Here is a 24,748-nt window from a genome sequence, read left to right as displayed (position 1 = left end):
TGTTTTTCAGTGCCAGTACTGTGCTTTGTTCCTGTTCCCTGCAGAACTGGCAACAATAACACCATAGGAATGCAGCTGCCAGTCTTGTGGGTGATGCACAAAGAGGAGGAGGGGGACAATGGCTGTGACCCAGAGGGCTGGGGCGGGTGGCCTGGCCGGCGGGAGCCCAGCCAGCATGGGCTGCAGGGGCGCAGAGCTCCTCTTCCCCTGCCTGATCACAGGCCATCAAAGACAGCAATGTTCCCTCTCGGTGGCCTTCAGGCAACCAAAGCTGAGTCGGTTTGACCACAGGAGAAATGCTGCAGGACAGGGCCTGAGGCTGGTCACGGCACTGAACGTGGATTTCGCATAGGGGTGGTGCCTTTGTAGCAGAAAGGCTGCTTCAGCATCCGTCTTCCAGCAGTGAGGGTGTCATCCTTCCTCCACAGCACTTCAAAACAAACCCGCTGTCCCTTTTTCCATCGTGCTGGCACCCTGTCAGGCAGGGACAGCAGCGCACCTCTGTTATGCCGGGAGCGACGAGTTAACATGCTGCAAAAAAAAAATATTCTGGAAACATTATAACTTGCAAGTCTCATAGTTGGATCTCTGTTTTTCTTCCTGTGTTTTATCTGCTCTTGAACTAGAATTTGGAGGAATGTTTTCAGCCACAGCAGGGGTTGTCAGATGCTTTTTATGAGTAAATTCAAAAGCCATTACAAAGTGGTGTCACACTTACTTACTATTATAGCTCTTCAGAGACAGTGGAACGAGGCTTTTGCCATGAACTACAACGTCCTTTGACAGGGCTTTTGGGTTTTTTGGTACTGCCTGGATAATTATTTTGACCAAAATGAGAATGCTTTTGAAAATGGGAAGGAATAAGGAGTTAGATCTGTAATGGCTGCGCACATGCTGTCACCTGTGCAAGGCCAGAGGCAATAGGTTTTGGGGAAAGTGTCTGTGCTTTTAAGCTGCACGGCACAGAGCCCCTGTTTGGAGGTGCAGGGGGTGGCTGCTCTGCTTCTCAGTGCCCTTGTCCCTCTCTGTTTTACAGCTATGATCTCATGTGCAGATGTTGGCATCCTGAACCCAAGCTACGCCCCAGCTTTGGACTGCTCCGGTCCCAGCTGGAAATGATTCGGGGGAGGATGTCCACACTCTCTTCCAGTCAAGATCCTCTCTATGTCAACCTTGGGGAGGACAAAGAGGTGTCTGCAAGTGACCCTGCCCTGCACGCCTCCTTTGGAAACATGGACAGTGAAGAGACTCTTGCTGGGGCAGCTGCTGCTGTCACAAGTGACTATCGCTACATCATGAGCCCCTTGTGCCTTGGAGATGATGCCGAGGGTGAAAGGCATCCAGATGGGCAGGAAGGGGAGGACAAAAGCCTTCTGTATGAGCTGGAGACAGAAGGAGAGAAAAGTTGTTAGCCTGTACATCGCAGTGACACTCTGCTTCCCTGGGACAGGATGTGTGCAGCCACGGTGCCGTGTTGCCTGGGGCTCTGAGGTGGGGTCTGGAATGGCTTTGAGCAGCACAGGCCAGAGCTCTTGGGCAGCTTTTGTAGCTTTCACCACCTGTGTGGGCTGCAGTGGCAGATGGCTTGGAAGGACCACAGCCCCAACAACTCATTGGATTTGGGGGAGTGGGGCAGTAGGGTTACAGGTTGATGGTACCCTGCTAAAAGGAGTTCAAAGCTAAGGTGGGAAGTCAGAGTCTGTGCTCTGCTCATTCTCGCTGACTGCTGGAGCAGAGCTGAATGCACCTTCTGTTCAGTCAGTGCTCGCTCTTGTGTAGATGTTGTCTTCGATCCTGGCTGCATGACTTCAGGACTGGTACCTCTGAAAACACTAGTGGGTATTTACACTGTCATTCAGGACAAGAGGGCAAAATTCCCCTTGTGTTCACTCAGCAGTACTGCCTAGACTTGTTGCCTACCTCAGTGGTTCTCAAACTGATCTGCAGATCGGCTTCTACCCAGCACTGAATTAAAGCATCTGGTTTATTTCATGCAGTGGCATTTGCTGCTTCCTCAGTCTGGGGCTCTTTTAAGAGTTTCAGATGTTTTGATGAGCAATGAAAATTAGAAAAAAAAAAAAAAAAAAAAAAGAAAATCCAGCATTTCTCTCTGCTCCACATACCTCTTCCTTGTCTTTCTTTTTCTTCTGTTTGATGCCAATTCAGGCCTGACCAGACTTGCAGCTGGCATTAAAATGTGAAGGGAAGGACAGCAGCTGGCATGTGTGAGGACAGAATGCAATTTCAAAAGGATGGAAAGGAAACAGTGTAAAGAGGACTTAACAGCAGTATGGGGAAGCAGTGCTAATTATAATTACTGTTAAGTGCTGCCCTCCAGGAGAGGAAGGAGACAGCTCAGATACAGAATGGCAGACTTGCTTCAGTTTCAGTGGGAGCAGGATTCAGCATTTGCTTTAAAATAGGATTTCTTTAATCTTTCTCTTTAACAGTCCTATGATTTTTTCAAACAACCAAGTGCTGTAGCTGCTGTAGTGAAGGTGTGAAATCAGTTTTGGGAAGGTGTATGTATTGGGGGGGGAAAGGATCAACTAGGAGATCTCTTTCTGAAGGGAGAGCCCTCATGATGAAAAAGCTTGAGAACCACTGGCATTCCTGTTCAGGAGGTCTTCTGGCATGCTGTAAAAGCCACATCAGAACATAGACTAATATCACTGCAGCCTTCCAGACAGGGCAAAATTAATGGTTTTGCTCTTCAGGTTTTGTTTTGTTTTCTAATCAGCATGTCTGACTTCTATAACTGCAAGCGCTTGTGTGGTTTTTAATAATTTGATATTTTACTGTAAATCAGCGTTTGTTTTGTGCAGCAGTTCCCAGCAAGGAAGTGCAGTTACATCTTACTCTACTTATCCTAAATATTTGCTAGATCTTAATTTCTATTATTTCCAGTGCACTCAAAACTTAGCAGTATCACAGGACTTGGGATTCCATATTGCTCTCCTTCAGAAACCAATACCACAAATGTTGTCATCATTTGCTGAGTTGGCAAAGGTGGGACCAATAAGTGAAATGAGATTGCACACTTGGTATCAGAACATTCCACCCTTCAATGCCCAGTATTTGCTTATTGTAAGGTACAGAATTTGGGTTCAGCCCTTAGTGAGAACACTTCCTAAGGAAGGGGAATTTCAGCCTGGGGCCTGGGCATGGATCCTTTCTGTAAAATTTCCTACTGAACAGGGATGTCCTGCAGATGTCTCCAGAAGTTCAGTACAGTTTCTCAGTTGCAGATAGAAACTGCACCATCTTCTACCCCAGGCAGTACAGGGTTTCTTCTTCATTTAGCTGGAAATGCTGTAAATGCAGGTGAGAAGATAACACCTAAACAAAGGGTTACAAAAACCTGTGTGCTGCATGCTTGCAGTGAGGGCAGAAGGCTATGCTCCCTGCAGCTGCCTGGGAAGTGTAGGTGTACATATGGATTCTAACTTTGGGAAGCATGTCTTTAGTTTTTATGCATTTTTTTAAATAATAAAACATGTACTGTGTCTGAGTCCCAGCCTCTTATCGGTGGCAGTTTGTGATGATGCTCCCTTGCTAGGTAGGGTTATAGCAAATCTGGGGCTGAGAGATTTGGGTCAGTGGTTCCACAAAGAGACAGGCTCTGTGACCATCGCTGTGTAGGAGCCTGGGAGCCCTACCTGGGATTGCAAAACCTCTGTATCAGCTCCTCCTGAAAATGGTTACCTGCACCCATCCAGCTACTGGCAGTGCTCTCTGTGGAAGAGAGGTTTGGAGGCAGTGGGTAAAATTCAGCTGCTGAGTCAAATGTTCCAAGCACAACATAAAAGAGCCCCTGGATTTCCAGCTCACAGAGAAAAAAAGGTGTATTTACGTACCTCAGGCTTTTATTCTTCAGCAGCAAACAGCACGTTGCACACCCTCTGCCTGCCAACTCACACAGAGAAGGGAGAGTGATGGTACAAGCACTCACTGCCCACCTGCAATGCAGGAAAAATGACTTCTGAAGCACCAAGTGGCTGATTTAGTTAATATTTTAAGGTTCCATTGCCCAGTGATGTCCCTCAGTTCTGGTTCAAATGTGATTTAATCCTTTTGCATGCAAGCCTGGTCAGACGAGGTACAAATGAGGCTGTTGTGGGGGGGGAGAAGTGACACCAGAAGAAGAGCTGGTAAGAAACGAGAGAGGGAAGAAGATTTTGAAAGGGAGACAGATGGGATGAGCTGTGAAGACAGCAAAAGAGGGAATCAGAAAGCAGAGGTGGGGAATTTTTTTATATGAAATCGCAAAACAGAGAAGATATTGTCCCCCAGCTGGAGCCAGGCAGAGGTGTGTGATGGGGGCTGGCTTTGTGTTTTGGTAAAGGATGAGATGCTCTGGTCCAGCCCAGGTGCCCTGCAGTTTGTTGCTCTTACATCATGAAGAAGCTGTAGGCAGCTGGCCTGGCTCTGTGTCTACTTGGTGACAGTGCTATGACCCTGATGCCAGGGAAGCTTTAGCCTAACCCTTCTGATTTAGGCACCAGTCTGGCACACTGGTTTCCTAACTAATACAAACATTTCCCCTACAACCACCCTTTTTTTCCACTGCCCTGGTACAGTGGCGCAGTCCTCCCATCCTCTCAAGCAGCAGCGCCCTTGCCCCATCTGTGTGGTGGGACAGGCGAGGGGCACAACCTGTCATGCACCAGTAAGCCAGACCACACTCCTCCTCCATCCACATCTCCCTGTGGATGCAACAAGGTCGTCTCCATTCTAACACTGCCTCGATCCACTCGGGGCAGTTACCAGCTCCGTCCTGAGGCAGCGTGACCCCACAGTGCCTCACATGGGCAGGAGCTCGCAGCACCGTCTGTGCCATGTAGGGGTGGGTAACAAACAAGAGATGCCCCAGTCAGCTCCAGTGCCGGAGCTGACTGAGGGGACCCAGGGCGGGGGCTGCACTGGCAGCTCAGTCCTCAGATGCAGGGGCGCTCCAGCCTGATCCAGTACCTGTGTGGTGTGCAGAGCATTCCATGGGTGGGGAGCATCCCACGGGTGATTGCAGGCCCTGGGTGAGGTTTGCCCCTAGCTAAGGTACTTAGAAGAGCTTTCCCTTGTTGGAGTCTCCAGTGTCCAATACGAAGTCCTGGAATTTCCATCTGCAGCAAAGGTACTGATGTGACACTGACAGAGTCTGCCACACACAGCCTGTTCTCAGAAAACTTGTAGCAACTTAATTATCCTTCAGACCTTGAAGCAGTGGCTTCAAAAGCTATTAGGGACAACACATGCAGCTGATCAGAAAATCTTGTTACCATGGGAAACCAAGCTAAAAATCAATTACTTAGTCCAAGAACAGTAAAGACTGACGGACATGGTTTTTGACTGCATTTGCTCTGTCGTATAAAAAGAACTCGGCGTCAGTATGAATCAGACCTCAGTCACTGCACCAAGGTCTAGGGACAAAACAAAGATGATCGACTCCTCGCTTCCTAATTACTCTGTGGATGCTACAGCTCGAGGCACGCCAAGCCAAGTCATTCCCAAATGCAGTCAGGCTGGGGAAACAGAACATCTTTTGGTCATGTTTGACAGTAGGACCAAAATCAAGAGCTGGGTCTTTCAGCAGCACGGTTGCTGGCTCCCACCAAGCCCAGCTTTCTAGGCAGGAGCTCTGATGAGCCTCCAGCCACTGCTTGGAAATTGTCTAAACAGCTTTTATTTCTTCCAGTTTCTTTTCACTGGCTTAAAATAGAACTAAAAGAAACATTTGACCTCGGGAAATTGAAGGTACTTTTTGATTTAAGCTTTATTGAGTTCAGTAGGGATTCAACAGGACTAGACCAGTTTCCAGAAGAGTCTTTATAGGAGCTGATTCTTGCCAGCCTGCTGTGCGAGGGAGCAGGAATTCATGGAGAGGAAGGAGGGTTTGCATGCATAAATGATCTAATTGGGAATGTAAGGTAGTGCACTACATGCTGATAAACACATTGCCAGTAAAGGTGACAAAAAAGGGGGAGCTGAGAGAAATGATGGGGCATCAGAAAGAAGCACACTCTGTGCACTGCAACATGGCAATTAGTGCAGCAAATTCAGAAGGTCGCTGCTTTCTCTGTTAATATATAAGACGACAACCCTGGCTGCTACCCTGTCATTACCCGAGCTGCGTGGGAGACGGCTGCTGCCTCTTTGCTTCTGCTCCACCGATGAATGCCTCTGCAACAGCTGCTTCTGCTTGTGTGACGCAGGTGTCAGCTGGAGCAGGGAGCCCTTTGGTCACTCACTGCTGCCTCTCCCTGCTTCATGTTACTACGTTACCTTAAAAGAAGCTAAAAAACCGCAAGGTTCACATTGCTAGATGATGTAAAGCAGTGTGCCTCTACTAACATCAGGTAAGGTTCAGGCCTAATTAATACATCTCCCAGTGTTATTTGTCTACATTATCCCTCCTCTTGCTCAAAGATACACAAAGAGAAGCAGAAATATTTTGCAGACTTGTGGCTGGGCATATGAGGAGGGACTGAGCTTTAATAGCCCTTCTGTGCCTGTGAACCTTGTACCCGAACTGCAGGCTGTAAGGGCAAAGGGAGATGCAGGCTTGGGGGTTACACAGGGGACCCAAACTGTGCCCCGGAATGGAGCAAGTGCTTAGCTATTGCCAAAACTCCTGGCACTAAAAACCTGTGTCAGATCCCAACTTCAAGGCTTGGCATCTGCTCAGCAGTCAGCTGGGGCAGTTTAAGACCCATGTCCCCTGTATTTGTTCACCCCCCACCTCCTGGAATTAGGGATCCCAGCAGGCAGGGCTGGTGCTGCTGGCGCTGCTGAAGATAGTGAAGACAGAAGACGATGCATGGAAAAGGATGAAGCACAGGCACATGTTTCTACCAGCACTGCTGTGGGGGTGGAAATCTCCGGCAGAGCAAACAGACGGTGACTTCTCACACTCCCACCCCCTGGGCTGATTCACTCCAGCTTGTCTGCCAACACTCCCAGTTACACCAAGGCACTTTCATTGAAGCCGATATGCTGGGCTGTACCTGAGGCAGTGACTGCGCTCGCCACATGAAGTATTTCCCATATTTTCCACCTATTGATGCAATCTCTCTAGGTCACTACTGAAATTGCGCAGGGCTGCTGCCCTGCCAGCCGGCCAACTTTTTCTGCAGGCATCATCAGGCAAGGATCCAAAGGAGAGGAACTGAACCTGTTTACAGCAGAAAATAATAGGGCTTGATATTTCTCCCTTTTCTCTCTCAAAGCACTCCAGGAAATATTACCAGTCTGCTGAGCTCTGTAAAGCTGTAGGTAAGGAGCTGCAGTGCTGCAATTGAAGACAGCAGTTGGCCCACAGGGACTTTATTTGGGGATTTGTGCTCTCACATTTGACTGTCGTCTCAGTGGAGCAGACCTTATCCCAGAGGCCCCCTGCACCACAGGTCTGAATCACCTGTTGCCCATATTGGTGTAAACCAGTGAGAAAAACACTGGGATCATCAGCGGTGGTTTCCCTGGTGTGAAAATAGCACAACTCAGAGAAAGACATAGCCTTAAAAAGCACCCAGCCTGCCTTCACACTGTACCCTGACCTCTCTCAGGGGAAGATGATTTGCTGAGGTGACGTCGGTTTTCCTGCTCATGCCTGTTCAGTTCAGCCACTGAAGTGTCATTTAGCACCACCGAGCGCTGATGCCGCAGCAGGAGCAGCACGCAGCAGTTCGCGGAAGTCCACGGGATGATGCCGTCACAAGGCTGGCAAGAGATCAACATCGTGCTTTACAGCTTGCCTGATTCCTAGACTAATTTCTATTGGCATCAGAAATCTGTGAATGTAGAAAATCTGCACTTGTCTTCATTCCAGGAAGGCTCTAAGCTTTCATGAGAAAAATCTAATGGATTTATTTTCTCCGTAAACATCTTACAAGTGGTCTGGGCAACAGAGCATCACCGACAGTGAGCTTGGCAAATAAAGAAAATGTTCTTAGCTCAACATTAGTCCAAATGGGCATAAAATCCTAAAGACAACAAGGCTTGTTGTGGTCTTCCCATGCACTAGCAAGGTGAGGTGTATCTCTGACTCACCCACAACTCTCTTTTCCTGGACCCGCTATCACAGGTGGAAGCAAGGCGCTGCCTTGTTTTCACCAGGTATGGCTGAAGGGCACAACATACCTTTCCCTCAGTGCAGATGAACCCACAGACAATGGTGACTGTTGAGTTTCTTCGCACTTGAGCTTTTGCTTGCAGGGAGGATGCTGGAAAGAGGAGCTGAGCTGGCTGTGCAGGCGTTGGTGCTGAGATCCCTCCTGAGGTGCACAGAAAAGCCCTGGGGCAGCCTTAAGCGGGCAATGTTTTACCCTGAGGATCAAATTCAGTTTTGTCCCCCAGGACCAGCTGCACAGGGATGACCGGGCAGCTGGTGTTAGCTGCTTCAGCAGAGAGCTGGGAAAGCTCAGAGGAGGCAGCAGTGGGATAATGTGTCCATCAGGGACATTTTTGTCCTCTGCAGCACGATGTTTGTGTCCCTCAAAAGCAATGGCCTTCTCTCCTGCAACAGGCACCGTAGCAGCTCTAGGGACTTGGCTGACAGTAGACTGCTTTTGTTTTTAAAATCCCTCCCATTTCATTGTTTACATCCTCAGAAATGGCCCCAGAAGACTGGTTAAATATGATTCCTTTAGAAAGCTGAAGACATTAATCTAATGACCTGCAGTTCTACAGGGGAAACCCTTCACCATTCACCTGTTTTCCCCCACAGCTCTCCTTCCAGCCTGCCCTTCTGCCTGCCTGGCCAGGAAATCCTATTTTGCAAACACAAACAGTTAAAACACCTTGCCTCAGCCATATTCTCCTTCATGTCCCTGCCCCAACTAGGGTGAGGAGACAACATCCTGCCCAGCTTGGGGCAGGCCCAGCATCGACAGCAGCCCCTGAGCCCCGGCAGTGTTCCCGCCCACAAGGATGCCATGAGTGCCCAGCTGGATCCTTCACTTTGCCAACAGGCTCAAGACCTCCTCACCACACCACTGAACTGTCCTGGGGCTCTGGGGCAGCAGGGATGCTCTCCCTGCTGGCCTCGGCACTCTGCTTAATGGTCTTGCTGGTGAACAGTGAAGAGTAATCCCAGTTGTGTTTCTGAACATATATTTTAACATGATTCAGCTGTCGAGAGGGAGTAGCAGATTGCTGAGTGAGAGAAAAATCTGGTCTCTGGCTCCACACAGTCTGAGAATTGGAAGATTTTCTTGGCCAGACTTTTACTTCTGCTCAGTTACACCTATTGACTCCTGCAAAACTACGGGAAGCAACTGAAATGAGAATTTGACCCCAGACTAGTAATTGTTGCTTTGTATTGACATTCAGCATGCAAAACCTGATGATTTTATGGATGTACAGTTGGTGGGTTCCCCTGTGAAGCCAACACTGAAACAGGCTTGGGAAAGATGCAGAAATGCCTTCAACAAATGCCAGCTCACATTCCATGCAGAGTTTGGTGCATGTTTGCTCCCCACAATGCTTATGCAGTTTTGTGATGTGGTTGTGTTTTTTGTCTGCAGCATCTATGGAGAAAGTGCTTTGTGTATTCGATGGTTGCCTTGTCTGCGCCATTTTGAAATTTCTCTGGGTGCATTACAGTGAAATATGTAAGGTATGAACACTGGCTTTAAGTGGACACCTTAGCATGTCCTGGCTTTGGATAAGGATGCTGCTTTCATAGTGAATGTTGTGACAGTCCCAACTCACTACGCATTGGGGAATTTTGGATTAAGCCCCACAGGGAGATGGGCTGCGGGAATGCACCTACTGCTCACAGGCTGCACAAGGGCTGCTGGTTCCCAGGCCTGGAGATGAGCTGGACTGAAGCAACCATCTCTGCCCCAGATGAGTAAAGCACAAGTGGCGGGTTGCTAGGACAAACTGTTTTGGTCTTTTTTTGGTTTTAATGTACTCTGGCTGCACTACTCACTGCTGCAGCCCTAGCTTTTGAGCAAGTTTCCTTGCCTCAGGCGAGATGGTGTGGGCTGATGCTCTGCTGATGGGTGTCTGAACTGGTCTCTGGGTTACGTGCCTGCCTCAGAATCTCTATTTTTCCTTTGCATCAGCCTCTGAAGTAGGACACGGGTGGCAGCCAGGCAGGCAGGTGCTTGGAGCAGTGAGTTGCTTTGAGTGGTAAAATTGCCCATTCCACTGCTCAGCTCTGCCAGGGTAGCGCTGCTGAGGCTGGGAGACAGGAGAGGGAAGAGGGTGCTCCCATGTGCAAGTGGGACAGCTGATGCCTTGGGTTCCCCCCACCTGCTGTTGGCCACTCACACACCCTTGGGGAGGGCAAAAATTTTCCAAATGTGTGGGGTAGGCCACAATAGTCTGAAGATGGTTTCCAACCCATCCTGCAAACTTGGTGCCCCCACTACTTCCCCTGTGAGTGGTGCCCCAGCCCCTGGTGCCTGTCCCCTCCCTTTGCCCTTCTCCTCTCCCTTCCTTTTCCTTCTTCCCCATTACCCCCTGGGGAGGCTGCCCACTTTGGGGAAGAGTCACAGGCTTGGCCCCAGCACACTGTCTAGTGGCAGGGGCATACTCTGCCTGCTTTACCTCTCCTTGCACCGCTGTAAGACAAGATGGAGAGGCTGCAGGGCAAGGATATAGTCTGTCTTTTAGTGCCATTTAGATATTTAATATAATTTGGGGCTCTCCAAGCAGCTTTAAATGAGGATATTGCAGCCTGAGAACTACTGACTTCACATATCTAAGAAATCATCAGCACTTGCAACTGAGAAGAAAATAATCCTGGGAGCCAGGCAGTGGCTTTGGCGCTTATGGGAAGGTCAGCCAGGCACACTGAGATCAGGTGCCTCAAAACTGCAGCTGTTTCTGCACTGGTGCTTACAGACGCGTGTGAGGGGTTTTGCAGCTTCTGCTTTCTGCCAGGTCCCCAGGGCAGCTCCTTACTCATTTGTATCAAGAGCAACCAGCATTTGGGTCTCCGCAGTGTCCCCTCACAGGGGATCTGTGTGTATGGAGCACAGAGAAAATCCAAGCCGCACTGGAGGCATCTGTGGCCGCACACAACAGGGGCTCCCTTCCCACAGGTGACTGTGGAAAGTCCCCCGCACAATGTCCTCCACTGCAGGAAAGGCTTATCCATGCTCCCCTGCCCCCATTTATTGGAAGGTCTCAGATCTGTGCTGTTGCGATAACAATCTGCCCTGGGAGAGCTGTGCCGGCATCCTCCCTGCTGGTCACTTCCACAAAGGAAGGTTTAACCCCCCACTCCTGGAGACGCCAGTTGCAGCAGGGATAGAGCAGCACAAGACTGGGCGCCTGGGGACAGTGATTTTGAGCCATTCAGGCAGGGAAGGGTTTGTTAGGCTGCGGCCCCTTTGACAGAGGAAAAAGGAAGGAAAAAGAGCGGGCTCTGCAAGGCTTATCGCAGCACAAGACCCAAACCTCCGGTGAACAAAGCAGCTGGGAGAAACAGCAAGGCTGGAAGAGCAGCGGTGGGAGGGTTGTTTGCTGTTCCCTCACGGAGCGATGATCTTGAGCCAGATCCCAAAGGTAGCTACTTAGGAACCGGCCCACAGCAAGAAAGCCAAGTCCAAGCTTCTCACCACAGATGCATTCCTAGGAGGTTTCTGCCTTAAATAAACACTGTGCCAGCAGCAAACAGCACAGAGATGCGCTGCAGCCAGCAGCTCGACTCCTTTGGGTGCTGCAGCCCAGATCCTGCCTGGAGAAAGACAGGGTGAGTGGCTGAAGTGCACTCCCGTTTCTGTCTCCTTTGGGCTGCCTGGGGCAACATTTTGCACAAGCCAGTGGGGAGGAAATTCAGAGGCTGTGACTGTCCTTGGTCCCTGTGGAGGCAGGCTAGGATGGGAAGACCCCTGTGGAGAAGAGGACTTGGCCATCTTGCAGTCTTCTGTAAAGAGAAAGCAGAAGCCCAGCCTCAGCGGCACAGGCTCTCATGTGCCTCCAGAGACAGAGAGGTGTCCTCACCACCACTGACCACCAACCGGTTAGGAAGACATAAAAAGGAGGGTTACTAGGGGAAGCAGTCTGGAGACCTCAGGTGAGCTCTTGGTGGTCTTTATTACATCTGTGAAACAAAAAGCAACAATAAAGCTAGTGACAGACCTTCCACTTTCCTTGCTGATTTTCCTTGCAGAACTTTTTAAGAAAATCTGGACAGGCCCTCCTCCTAACTGTACCTCTTCAGTCCCAGCAGCTGATCCCTGGCCTCGCGTTTCGGAAAGAAGATCCTTCCTTGCTGTGCAATTACACCGCTACCTTTGAAACTCTGGTGACAAGTATGAAGGGAAGGTTGAGGCTTAAATCATGAGGATGATGCACAAAAGCAGCAGCTCCAAGTGTACCCAAGACAACTGACCTTTTTAAAACTTTGCCCAATAAAAACAACATTAGCGAACTCTTAGAAAGTAGCCACCATCAATGAACCCTTTCCATGTATTCAGATAAGAAAGTTCTTATTTGGGATGCAAAATTGACACTAGAAAGCTAGTAAATGCCAGCTTCACAATTATCTCAGCAATTTTCATCTGGCTCCCATGTGCGTAATGCTGATTTCATGAAATATTCACACATTATTTTCTTCATATGATCCTGACTCATTCAGTGCCCTGGAAGTCGCATCCTTAGTTCTGACATTTTGCAGACTTTGAATGATTGATTAAAGCATTTAAATAACATACTTCAAAACATAAGGGTGGTGGTTGTTAAAAGTAATTATTGTTGTTTAAATGTAATTATTTTTACATTATGACTAATTATAAATGGATATTATTAATAGAAGAACAAAATTTGTTTATCGGGGTTTGAATTCTGCAGTCATCAGGAATAAACACACCAGGTAATGAGTTTGGCAATAAAATGCCAGCCTTAGGCAGAGACCAAATTTAGCACCGCCCTTTCTCTTCGTATCACGCTTCCTTCCTCCCACAAGCTCAGCCCACTCAAAACCTGTATAATTTCTTCCTATAAAAGGATGTGCCTGCTTCTGCTCAGTTTTGTAAAGCATATGCCTTTATTTCCTAAATATGTTCCTGAGTAGGAACTCTCTTGGTGGATTTATAGGCCCGTTTTATGACTCTTACTGGGATGGGTGGGAATGGAAGAGCTGAAAAAGTTGGGGTTTGATTTAGAGTGAATGGGAAGAGGGTTGCGGTGAACGACCTGCAAACAGGAGAGCAGAGAGAAGTGAGATAGTGAGTGGGAGACTCTGGGTGAGCTGATGATGTGGAAAAGCACCATGGTCCCCAGGCAAACAGCCCCCTGGAAGAACAGGTACTTCCCCCAGTTTTCCCTTTTAATGGTTGTGTTCAGAAAGGAAAAGAGTGGGAAAGCATGAATATTCTTTTTCTCACTTATATAAGATCCTTGAATCTTTAATGAACTCTTGCTGCCCAACACTCAGCTTTCACCAACTGATTAGCCAACAAACAGAAGATTGTTTGTAGGTGAAAAAAAAGCAGGTGGAACGAGTGGCAAATAATTTTTCCACAAAACTTCACCATGTGATTTAGGCATCTCTGCTTCAAATTACATTTTCAAAATTAAGATACTCAAATTTGACTTGCATAGAAACAACTTCAGCACAGTAGACATGAGATCTGCCTCTCTTGGATAAAGGATGGGTTTTGCACTTAACGAACACAATAATGCTTTTTTTTTTCCAGCCGTATCATACTGTTGGCTCATTTCTGAGATATTCACAAACACCATCAGGTTTCCTTCAAAACTGCTCCAGTCAAAATATCTTTTTCCACTTAGAAATAAATATCAATGACTTATTTCCCCTGCATGTGTTCTCTTTCATTTGTTCAGAGCCCCAGTGCCCTTGGTTGCCTCTGCATTACTTCTGTATTCTTTCCTGGGTTTGCAACATTATTACATCTAATGTCGAATGGCAAATTTCATTTGTGTGATGTTTCCTCTGCTTGGCCTGTTAACTAAAACACATCTTGCAGCTGGGAATTGGGCACCACATCTGTTATAGTAGCAGGAATTTCAAATGAAGGGTTGAAACTTGGCTGTGCCTTGATCTGCTCAGGAACCCCAAAAAAACACAATCTAAACCCACCATGTGCACCCAAATGCTTCCAGACTCTGGCTGCAAGATTGTACAAGCCCACCAAAGGTTTACCTTATGCGCTGGTTAATGTGTTTGCAACCTTTGTATACAGATTCCTGAAAAATATCTAATAGGTGAGAGAAGATATTTTTGAGCTTCTCAGTGACTTAGGAACCAACCACTCAATTCAATATCAGTTCGAAAGAAGTTTGATTTAGTGAAAGTATAAATCTATACCTAATTAGGCATCTGCCTTTTTATATCTCTCATGGACTTCTCAGCTGTATTGGCACAAGTTTTCAGTGATGTTACCACGCCCAGGGAATGCTGATCAGAGCTGACTGAGCACCCCTCAAGGCCAAGACCTCAGCCACAGAAATTTTAGCCCAGGGCTACATCACAGTGCTGATTAACATCACCTTTTGTTTACATTTTTAATTAGTTTCTGTTACATGTGATCTGCCTATACCCAAGGCAACCTAAAATTATTTTTCAAGACTGTAGAAGATGACTCTTTCCTCATCGAGTCAGTTACCACACTGTCAGTTACAGCTGCCACCAAGTTCATCCAGCCTCACCCACCTGTATGTGCCCGGGCTGCCTATAGCTCATGGCATTTTGCTCTTGTTTCTTTTTTTCCTTCACCATTTGGTCCATTATCTCACTCTGGATTGCACACCTTCTGTATGGTAATCTCCAGAATCACATTTGGTCTAAGCCTCACCGAGCTGTTTTGTTTGGAGATACTGTTGAATATATCCATATGCTGAAGGACCATATACAGCCTTTATTTTTAAGCTCTTAAGCTTGTAAGTACCACTGTAGCTTCCCACTAAGTCGGCAATTGGTAAGATTGCAGTTCTGTGATGTTCAACAATATGCTTGCCCCAGAGTCCTGCTGGGTACGAAGGTTTTGTGCAAGCAGCACTGAACAGGCACAGAAAGGCTTATGAGCCACATTTAACTGCACCACACCCTGTGCATTTACACGTAGCTCGAACCACCCTCAGAACATCGCACCCCGCCGCAGGCGAACCTCTTTCTCCGTCATTTGCGAACGCCGCTGGGCGGAAAGGAGGAAAGACGAGGCCGCGGAGGCACCGGCTGCTGCACCGGGACACCCCGGGCTGCTGCGGCGGCCCCGCTGGCGCGCACGGCGGCCGGACGGCGCTGCGGGCGGCGGAAGGGGGTGCTCCCGGCGCCGCCCGTCCCCCGCGCGGGAGGCCCCAGGAACCCAGCGGCGGGCAGCGACCCCCCGCGCCCTGACGGGGCCGCCAGCGGCGCCGCAGCCGCGGGAGGAGAGCGCCCACGGGAGGCGCCGGCGGGGACCGCGCCATCGCCGCCCCGCGCAGCCGAGCCCCCCGCGGCAGCGGAACCGGCCCGGTCACCCGGGGCCCCTCGCCGCCGGCCTGGGGACAGCGGCCGCCCGCCCGCCAACGGCGAACGCGGGCCCGTGCGGCCCACGCGCGAGCAGCGTGTTTCCCTCGCGCAAGGGCGGGGGAGGGGCAGGAAGGGCGTGGCCCGGCGGAGGGGAGCGGAAGTGCGTCTGCGGGCGGCCCCGGCCAATGGGCAGCGCGCCGCTGGCGGGCGTCGCGAGGCAGCTTTACCGCGGCCGCCGCCGGCTGCGCCCCCCGCCTCCCGGACGGGCGATCCGGTACCCGCCTTGCGGGGGTGGCCCCGCCGCGAAGAGGGTGAGCGAGAGGAAGGGGGCAGGAGAAACGGGAGCGGCCCACGTGATGGGCTGCTGCAGCCAATGAAGACGGCAGGAGGTTGCGCGTGGCAGGCGAAGGCCGCAGGAGCCGCGAGCAGGGCGCGTGGGCCAGGGTGTTGCTGGGCGCCCGGCGCCGCGTGGAGCCGCCGGCGGGAGGCAGGTAGGAGCGCGCGGGCCCTGGGGCGCTGATCGCCGCCCCGTCCCCCCCCACCCCGGGTTTGAAGTTTTATTCGAGGAGGTGGCGTGAGGTGTGCGCGTCACGTGAGCGCGGCGGCCCAATCACACGTGCGCACTCCCCTTCGGCCGGGCAGGCAGCGTTTGAGGCGCGGGGGTTGCGGGCTCGTTGAGCGGCCGTGACGGGGGGCAGCGGGTGGGCTGCCCTGTCTCCTTACCTACCCCCGCGCCGCTTCGTCTGGTGTCGCGGGCGGCCGGGGAGCTGGGGGGGATGTTGGGCAGTGGCTGGCGGTCACCTGACGTGGGGGAGGGCTAAAGGGACCGAGCAGCCCCGCGGCTCCGCATCCGGGCTCTCCGGCCGGGAAGGGTCGGGTGAAGCCCGGCCCGGAGCAGCTGCAGCCTCCCAGAGCCATCCCGCTCCGGGGGACCGTCCCCCGGCGGAGGCGTGGCCGGCGCCACCCGGGAGACCGGGGCTGGGCTGCCCGCGCCTCGCCCCGCCCCACCCCAGCGGGAAAGCCTTTCCCGGGGACCTGCCCCGGTGCTGGGGGACGTGCCCACCCCACTGCCCCCTCGGCGCCACAGAAGGGGGATGGAGTGGGTTGGGGGAGTGGCAGCGGGGCCCCTCGGGCGGGCGCGCTGGGGTGGAGCGTAACGGCTCGGCGGAGCGGCCCGAGCGCGGCCGCTGGCCCGCGGCGGCGCGCGTGCGCCTCGGCACGTCGCGTGCGGCGGCCGTTGGTGGCGGGCGGGGGCAGCACTCCCCCTGCACCCCCCCCTCCCGCCGCCCTGCGCGGCCAGCGCTCGTTCCCCGCGGCTCGGCTGCCCGCCTCAGGGCCACCGCCGCTGTTGTGGTGTCTTCCAGCTTTCCCCCGATGGAGGCCGAGCGCCACCGAGCCGAGGTTGTGCCAGCGTGGTGCGGGAGACGGCTTCGTGTGGCGGGATTGCACACTCAGCTGGCCGGGGTTGTTGTTGCATGTACCGCCGGGGGAAGCCGAGTAAATAAACAACGGTGTCTTCTCCGAAGGGCGATGTGGTGCCGGTGTTGGATTCGGTGGTTGTTGGTGGCCTTAGGTACCTCAGTAGTTGATAAGCAGTTTACACGGGTTAATAAATGGTAAGGTGAGCTCAGTTTGCGGTGGTAGACATGACGGTTAGCAGTTATTTCATCCGCCTGGTTAGATGACTGGTTTCCAGTAGTGTGGTTTGAATTTCTTGCTGAGATTCTTAAGATGTCAAACCTTACTCAGTCACACTACCTTACTCGTAACACGTAGTGTCTGAACTAATGGGTTGTCTTTAATTGCACTTGACAGAGTGGGCTAAAGCCCTGAAGATTTGAAGTTGCTGCAGACTTGGAAAACTGAAGGTTGTGCAAAGAAGAGGGCAGGCTGATGAATTGGTCTTGCCACTTTAAGGTGTTTTTCCAGATGCAGCCGCTCATTCTGGCTATAGCACCCTTTCAGTGCCCTCAGGCACAGTTCCTTGTCAGTCTGTAGTGAGAACCAGAATCCATAATTGATTCTGCTTGAAAAATATTGCAGTGAGTGAGCTTTTTTGTGCATGTGTTTGTGTTTATGTGGGGGGGGGTGGAGAAAGCATGGTTCTTAGGTCTGGCAGAGATGGGCAGTGTTCATTCACCTACATATTCTGTTTGGCAGCAGCTGGCTATTAATCTCACCTACCATTTGCTCAGTGGTGTTGCAGATGCTACTGTGGCTGCCATGGGAGGGAAACTGACTGGAGGAAACCAATGTTAGTTCCACTTGTGGATAAAATTGCTTGGTTGCCTACCAGAAAAAAAAAAAAAAAATCTCTTTGAGATTATGCCACTGCTTCATTTACACTCAAATTAACTAAATAATTTCTGAAGTATGTGTTGTGCATGTTGGCTTTTTAAAACATAATTTCCTAAAGAATGGGAAGTCCAAGACATTCTTTTTACAAACACAATGAAATAGATCTTTGCGTAGAGGAGCGAAAAAGATCTCTCATGTAAGAAGAGGCTGTTGTCTGTTTGCTGTTTCATAGACAGCAGAGGATCTGCTAAAATATTTAGCCACGGTATGCACATAGGAAATGGTACCATTACCTGGTACCACCATGGTACCATCAGCAAGGCTTATTCAATGTCTTGTTCTTCCATAATTAAGGATGTGGTGTGGTGTGTTTTTTGGGGATTTTTTGGCATATGTGTTGGGTGACTTTAGAATAAAGAACTGAATGATGGTGGCAGGATTGCTCCTCTCTCTCTGCAGAAAGATGGAACATGCTTTCACTGTTGGATTCTGTTAATAGTACCTATGATAAATCCTTGATATCTTTCTTCTGAACTGGATAAAGAAGAATGCAATGAGAATGATATGGGTGAGAAGAATGATGAAGGCTTGCCATGAGAAGAAAGCAACCAGAAGAAATTATCCTTTTTTTTTTTAATCAAGCCCAAATCAGAAAGGCAGTAAGGGATGTGAACAGCATAAAAGACAGAAGATGAACGTGGGAGCCAGATAAAACACATCTACAATAAAAAAAATGCTTGCGGTCATTGTTGCAGTCCCTATCTTCAGGAGAAGACAATTTGGAGAATGACAAGATTATGACCTAATTACCATTAAACAAATACTTGTGATGATGGAATTCTGCTGTTTTGCTAACTCTTGCAGTATAGTGCCTACTGGTAATATGGTGTGGTCTGCCTGACCACAGGGTGGAATAATGAAGATGAATTTAAACTTGGAACCCATCACCAACGGTCTGATACTTTAATTGTTGTTACTCTCCTTTTTACTATAACTTAAAAGAGGAATAGATATTCCCTCACAGTTCTAACTTGATGCGCCATTGGTAACACTGTAGCAATGAGTATTGCTATAAGACAACAGCTGAATGTGTAGGATAGTCCTGAGCTCAGATGAGGCCTTTTTTACTTTACTTGTTTTGCTGAATTTTTTTTTTTCTATGATGTGGACAAGATCCCCAGCTGACAATTCATCGTGCATGTGATAAATGTTCCTCATGATGGCCATAAAGGGACTGAAATTCATCAAAATGGTGTTGCTGCTGCTGATGGCTTGTTTCTGACAGTGTTATGTGGCAAAGAGCACAAAACATTGCTTTATTCTTTTGTTTTGTAATTTTTAGTAGTTGAAACAATAGCATATTGAAAAATACACAGCAATCATTGAATGTATGAGTAGCAGTAATATCAATGACTTTCTGTTAAAATATGGAAAGTAACGTAAAATACATTATTTTAAATGTTGAAATAATAACATTGTAAAATGTTGAAATAATAACATTGTATACAGGTAAAAAACAATTATTTGTAGAGAACGCTGACTTTTCTCCCTACTTTCTCACCAGTGGTTCATACTTTATATAAATGAATTGTGTGTTTCCATTTTGCAGTCTTCAGTATTTGGGAAGATTTTTATATTTCCCAGAAGTTCAGGTAACTCTTGAGAGATGGAGAGTATTGTGCGCTGTACATTGTGGGATTAATGCTGTTAAACAAAGCACCAACTTTATGGAGGACTGAAAGTTCAGTCTCTTGTGGCAAAGTATTAGTATTGGAGAGGTGAAGCAGATATTTCCCTCCTCCTCTCCCCCCCCACCAAGTGTTTGCCCTCTTCCTCCAATAGAAGCTGCTGCTTTCCCGGGGCTGTAGCTGGCAGTTGGTGAAGCACTTCCTGAACTATTACCTATTCATCCTGCCACAGTCATGGCTCCAAGCCTTAAGAAGGGAGTTTGTTTTTAGTATAAAGTAATTAAGAAGTGAATTTAGTTTTAGCATGAAGTAATGCTCTGGGCTGAAATCTGATGGTGCACAAGCTGTGTCTTACTTGCTGTGGGGACGATGCATTCTTTGTGCGTCTGGAGCACATGTTTTAGCATGTTTGCATCAGCAAGAAAACTTGAATCTGGAAAAGCAGATTTCTTGCCTTCTATTTTTCTATGCAACAGTCCATTTCTTGCATTTTTTTTTTAAATCTCACACTTTTAACCTAGATTCTGCCACCACTTATACCTTTAATCTTCTTGACCCTGGATTATAGTTCCTCAATATAGCTAAAGGAAGAACTTATGCTACTTTTCTATCATAAATAAAACAGTGTAAACTTTTTTTTAAGGTGGATTTGGGCTGGGAATCTGTTGCCTAAGGGCAGGGGTCTGGAGCTGTCATAGATGCTGCAAGTTATTGGAGTCATCTGTGTAGAGCAAACATACAACTCTGAGAAGCAAATACTCTTCCAGGGAAGCAGTTGGAGGCCGGTGGGTCCACTTATGGTATAGAAAATAAGACTAGATACCCTTCTGTAGGCAGTTTAATCCAACGCAGAGTTTCAGAATTAACAGACCTTGTGGGGTGCTACTGTGTTAATTGTTCTCCAAAGTGGCAAAACATTGGCTAAAGGAAGTATATTTTTATATTTTAACCCTTCTAGTGTGCATATTACACAGCACTTCAGACTACAACATCACTAGGTTTTCGAGTCTCTCCAATTTTGTTTGTTCTTTTTTTTTTTTTTTTTTTTTTTTTTTTTTTTATGGCCAAAACTTGGGACTTTGATTGTCAGGGCTGCCTGGTCATGGTAATATGTAGACTAGAGCTCTGCTGACTGACTGCTGCTGGGGTGTAATACCCAGGCACAGTTGGTTCTGATAGCTGTTGTTTTCAGCTGGCCAGTCTGATTTCAGCCAGTGCTCATTTTTAGTAAGTGAATTTGAGAGCCAAAAGCCTCCTTTATGCTCAAGTAGTAGTGCCTTTCAAAGTGTATCATATGACAGCGATGTCCTGTTGTACCTCTCATGTAGTGGAGATCTTTGTATTTGAACTGAAAAGAGGATGCTAACAAAAATTGTAATCGGCACCTCTTTTATGTTTTCCGCAAGTTGGCAACTGTTATGTTCTGCTTAACTGTGTCTGCAACATATGTTGCTCTCCCACAATACAGATCTTTAGCAAAGCCTGGGCCTTGTGACCTTCCAGCTGGTGATCTGTTACTGAATCTTTACTGAATTTTTTTTTTTTTTTTTAGATAGGTTAGAAATAAGAGTGACAGAAGAACATGGTTTGGTGGGTTTTTGTGTTTTGTTTTTTTTTTTTTTTTTTTTTTTGTTTTTTTTTTTTTTTTTCTGCAGCTCCAACTAGCAATTTATCTGGACTGCTGGGCTCTGAAAGTTACAGGCTGTGTGTAACTTATAGTGTGTAGGCTTGAACTTGCACTTTATGCTTTGTAGGCATTACTGTGAGAAGGAATGTGATTTACTGGGTACTGAAATGCAGTTTGGAAAGACTGTAGTTCATACTTTCAAGGTGCTGCAGAGCAGGGAATATGTTTGAAAGAAGCATTTTGGAGAAGAGATTAATTCTTGGTAGTGAACTTAAGTGCTTCAAGTATCACCATCACATTGCTAGTTAGTATAAAGTAACTCCTTCAGATCATGAAGGGCAGTATTCAGTTGTTGCAAACCAGTTCATTTACATGCTGCCAGTTGGTGTTTAGTACAAACAAGGCCTTAAAATTGGTGTTTGTACTGATCTAAATGGGATGTAGTCCTTATGCAGTACTCCTGTTGCTGGACAGCTATAAGCTGCTCAGAACTGGGTTACTTAAGCTGGAGGGAATCTGTGGTACTGCTGTGACTTCTACTGGTGGATTTGTTCTCTTGAAAAACTAGAGGTTCTGCTTTTGCTGCAGGCAAGGATTTTTACCTGCGTTGGGTAAAATGGTAGCAAAATCCCTGGCAGTGTCAACAGTCTCTGCTGTTGATTCTGTTACTGTCAGGGAACATGTGGCTTGTGGGCCATGAATGTGGTGCTGTCTGCTATTCAGTTTGGTGTGTCCGCTCTTAGACACATGAACGGCCTTCTTGCTGAAGAGAAAAAAAAGAGACTTATTTCTGTATTGTCACTGTTCAGAAACATCACTTTAAACAAAATAGTGTGTCAGTGTATCCTGTGGCCCTAAAATGTGATGACTGCTATACCTAACGTGATTGTTGTAGGTATAAAATGAGTATTCCTGATCAATCTTTGACAATGTGGCTTAGTTTTTTTAATCAGTGTGATTAAATTTACTATGCTGGATTGGACAGCTTGATGCTACTGCGGCTCTGTGCTCTCGGGTATAATCAGTAGCAAGGCTGAAAATGTATTCCTGGTAGGCACAAGCACACATATACATGACATATAAATGCATACACGTCTGGCCACATAGATCAGGCAGACACACAGATATTCATAGGAACAGACAGCAGCGACAGCCTTATCCTATTCCCTTCCCTATCTGAGCAGGATGAAGGTCTGTCAGTGAGAGTGTGTGTACATACATATATATAAGGTCAGTGCAAAAGTAGTTGCGATTTTTGCATTGTTGAAATTAGCTATTTGATATGGGAATACATTCTTACATGTGGTTACATTATGCATAATTTTAATGTGCTTTTCTTGCTTTATGTTTTTTTTTTGCTACTGACTTACTATTTGCTGTTTATTTGATATTTATTTTAGATTATGGAAATTATGTTAGTCAAAAATTGAAGCAGTTTTCTTATTCAAGTTCAAAATGGGTCGTAAAGCAGTGGAGACAACTCACAATATCAACAACGCATTTGGCCCAGAACGTGCTGACAAATGCACAGTGCAGTGGTGGTTCAAGAAGTTTCGCAAAGGAGACAAGAACCTTGAAGATGAGGGTAATGTCCGGCCATCAGAAGGTGACAGTGACCAATTGAGAGCAATCATTGAAGCTGATTCTCTTACAACTACACAAGAAGTTGCTGAAGAACTCAAGCAAATTGGAAAGGTAAAAAAGCCGATAAGTGGGTGCCTCATGAGCTGACCAAAAATCAAAAATTTGTCGCTTTGAAGTGTCGTCTTCTGTGCAGCAACAGTGAACCATTTCTCGATTGGATTGTGATGTGCAATGAAAAGTGGATTTTATATGGCAGCTGGCAATGACCAGCTCAGTGGTTGACTGAGAAGAACCTCCAAAGAACTTCCCAAAGCCAAACTTGCACCAAGAAAAAGGTCTTGGTTGCTGTTTGGTGGTCTGCTGCCGGTCTGATCCACTACAGCTTTCTGAATCCCAGTGAAATGTTTTCATCTAAGAAGGGTGCTCAGCAAATTGATGAGATACACTGAAAACTGCAACGCCTGCAGCTGGCATTGGTCAACAGGAAGGGCCCAATTCTTCTCCACAACAATGCCTAACCACATGTCACATGACCAACGCTTCAAAAGTTGAATTAATTGGACGATGAAGTTTTGTGTCATATGCCATATTCACCCAACGTCTTGCCAACCAGCTACCACTTTTTCAAGCATCTTAGCTTTTTGCAGGGAAAATGCTTCCACAACCAGCAGGATGCAGAAAATACTTTCCAAGAGTTTGTCAAATCCTGAAGTATGATTTTTTTATTCTACAGGAATAAACTAACTTATCTCTCATTGGCAAAAATGTGTTGATTGTAATGGTTCCTATTTTGATTAATAAAGACGTGTTTGAACCTAGTTATAATGATTTAAAATTCATGGTCCAAAACCACAATTACTTTTGCACCAACCTAATATATATATGAACACATATATGTGCAAGGTAGATTTCATCCAGATGCTGAGCTTAGACACTCAGTCTGCCCAGTAGCTGGGTCCCAGATCCCAGTCTCCCCAGTTGCTGACTTCTGGACAGTTAAGCCCCTGGCGCCACAGGTGCTGATACATGTGGTCTCTCTCTTGGCTGACCGGGACTATCCTGGTTCCCTGATGTTCAACACCCCTCTGCTCCATATGACCTTGGCCTTTAGAGAGGCACAATGTATGATGTGCATACACACACAGAGCTGGTGCCACTCCCCTGGTCCCTCCATAGTCAGGTCCTTTGTCAAGCTGCACATACTGCCACCACGCCCGGTTTATAGCTAAACTGGAGTGCTTTCTTGATTTCTTTCTTCCCCTTCCCATTTGCTATATAAAACATCAATGCACTTGGCTGTTAGCCTCGCCTTTTCTTGTGCAAAGATATTTTATAAACTTACAAGAGAGGATCATCATATGAAGTTGTTTTAGAGAACGGCTGAACGTGACCCTTAACAAAAAGAGTACCGTCTCATTGTGATTTTTCGTACCTCCTTCTAATTCCTGTGTTGCCAGCATTTGGGCTGTTTCCTTTCCACCGTGCCAGCCTTATCTAGTGTATGGGTGTTGTGGTGTAACCCCAGCTTGCTCACCACCCCCCCAGTGGGATGGGAGAGAGAATTGGAAGGGTAAAGGTAAGAAAACTTTGGGGTTGAGATAAAAATGGTTTGATACATAAAGCAAAAGCTCTGCATGCAAGCAAAGCAAAACAAGGGATTCATTCACCACTTCCCATGGGCAGACGGGTGTTCAGCCACCTCCAGGACAGCCAGGCTCCATCACGTGTAATGGTTACTTGGGAGGACAAACGCCATCACTCTGAATGTGCCCCCATTCCTTCCTCTTCCCCCAGTCTTATATACTGAGTATACTGGTCAGTTGGGGTCAGTTGTTGTGGTTGTATCCACAAATGCAAAACATCGCCCCATACTAGCTACTATGAGGAAAATTAACTCTGTCCCAGACAAAACCAGCACAGTGAGGCTAAAGCTTCCCTTTTGCCTCTGTCCATGCTATGCCTCCTTTATGAACTGCTAGAAGTAGCAAAATCACAATCTTGCATTGTTTCATATTTGCAGAGTTTTGTGTTTAAGCAGTTTCTCTGTACTAGCAAATGTGTTTAATATCCCCCCTTTTTTCAGCATGAGTTCATTATTCCAGTTGAAAGGGAAAAAATACTCCATGG

The 24,748-nt window shown here is 47.7% G+C and overlaps 2 protein-coding genes across 6 annotated transcripts in view; both read left to right on the top strand.

Moving 5' to 3' along the window:
• The window catches only part of TYRO3 (TYRO3 protein tyrosine kinase), a 42,728-nt gene extending 39,217 nt beyond the window's left edge, over nt 1–3,511 (top strand). Inside the window, exon 19 of the mRNA XM_082059119.1 lies at nt 1,037–3,511. Coding sequence (XP_081915245.1) covers nt 1,037–1,412 — 376 coding nt within the window. The 3' untranslated portion in view covers nt 1,413–3,511. The remainder of the gene's footprint in view (nt 1–1,036) is intronic.
• Nucleotides 3,512–15,587: 12,076 nt separating this feature from the next.
• Nucleotides 15,588–24,748, top strand: part of MGA (MAX dimerization protein MGA) — a 61,760-nt gene continuing 52,599 nt past the window's right edge. For all 5 annotated transcript variants that reach the window (XM_082058177.1, XM_082058174.1, XM_082058176.1 and 2 more), the window contains exon 1: nt 15,588–15,915. The gene's annotated coding sequence lies outside the window, so the exon portion shown is untranslated. The remainder of the gene's footprint in view (nt 15,916–24,748) is intronic.

The sequence above is a fragment of the Streptopelia decaocto genome (genome assembly GCF_964273445.1).
Source record: "Streptopelia decaocto genome assembly, chromosome: 7".
NCBI classification, from domain to species: Eukaryota; Metazoa; Chordata; class Aves; order Columbiformes; family Columbidae; genus Streptopelia; species Streptopelia decaocto.
Note: the sequence above shows the minus strand (reverse complement) of the source record. Positions and strands in the feature narration are given on the sequence as shown.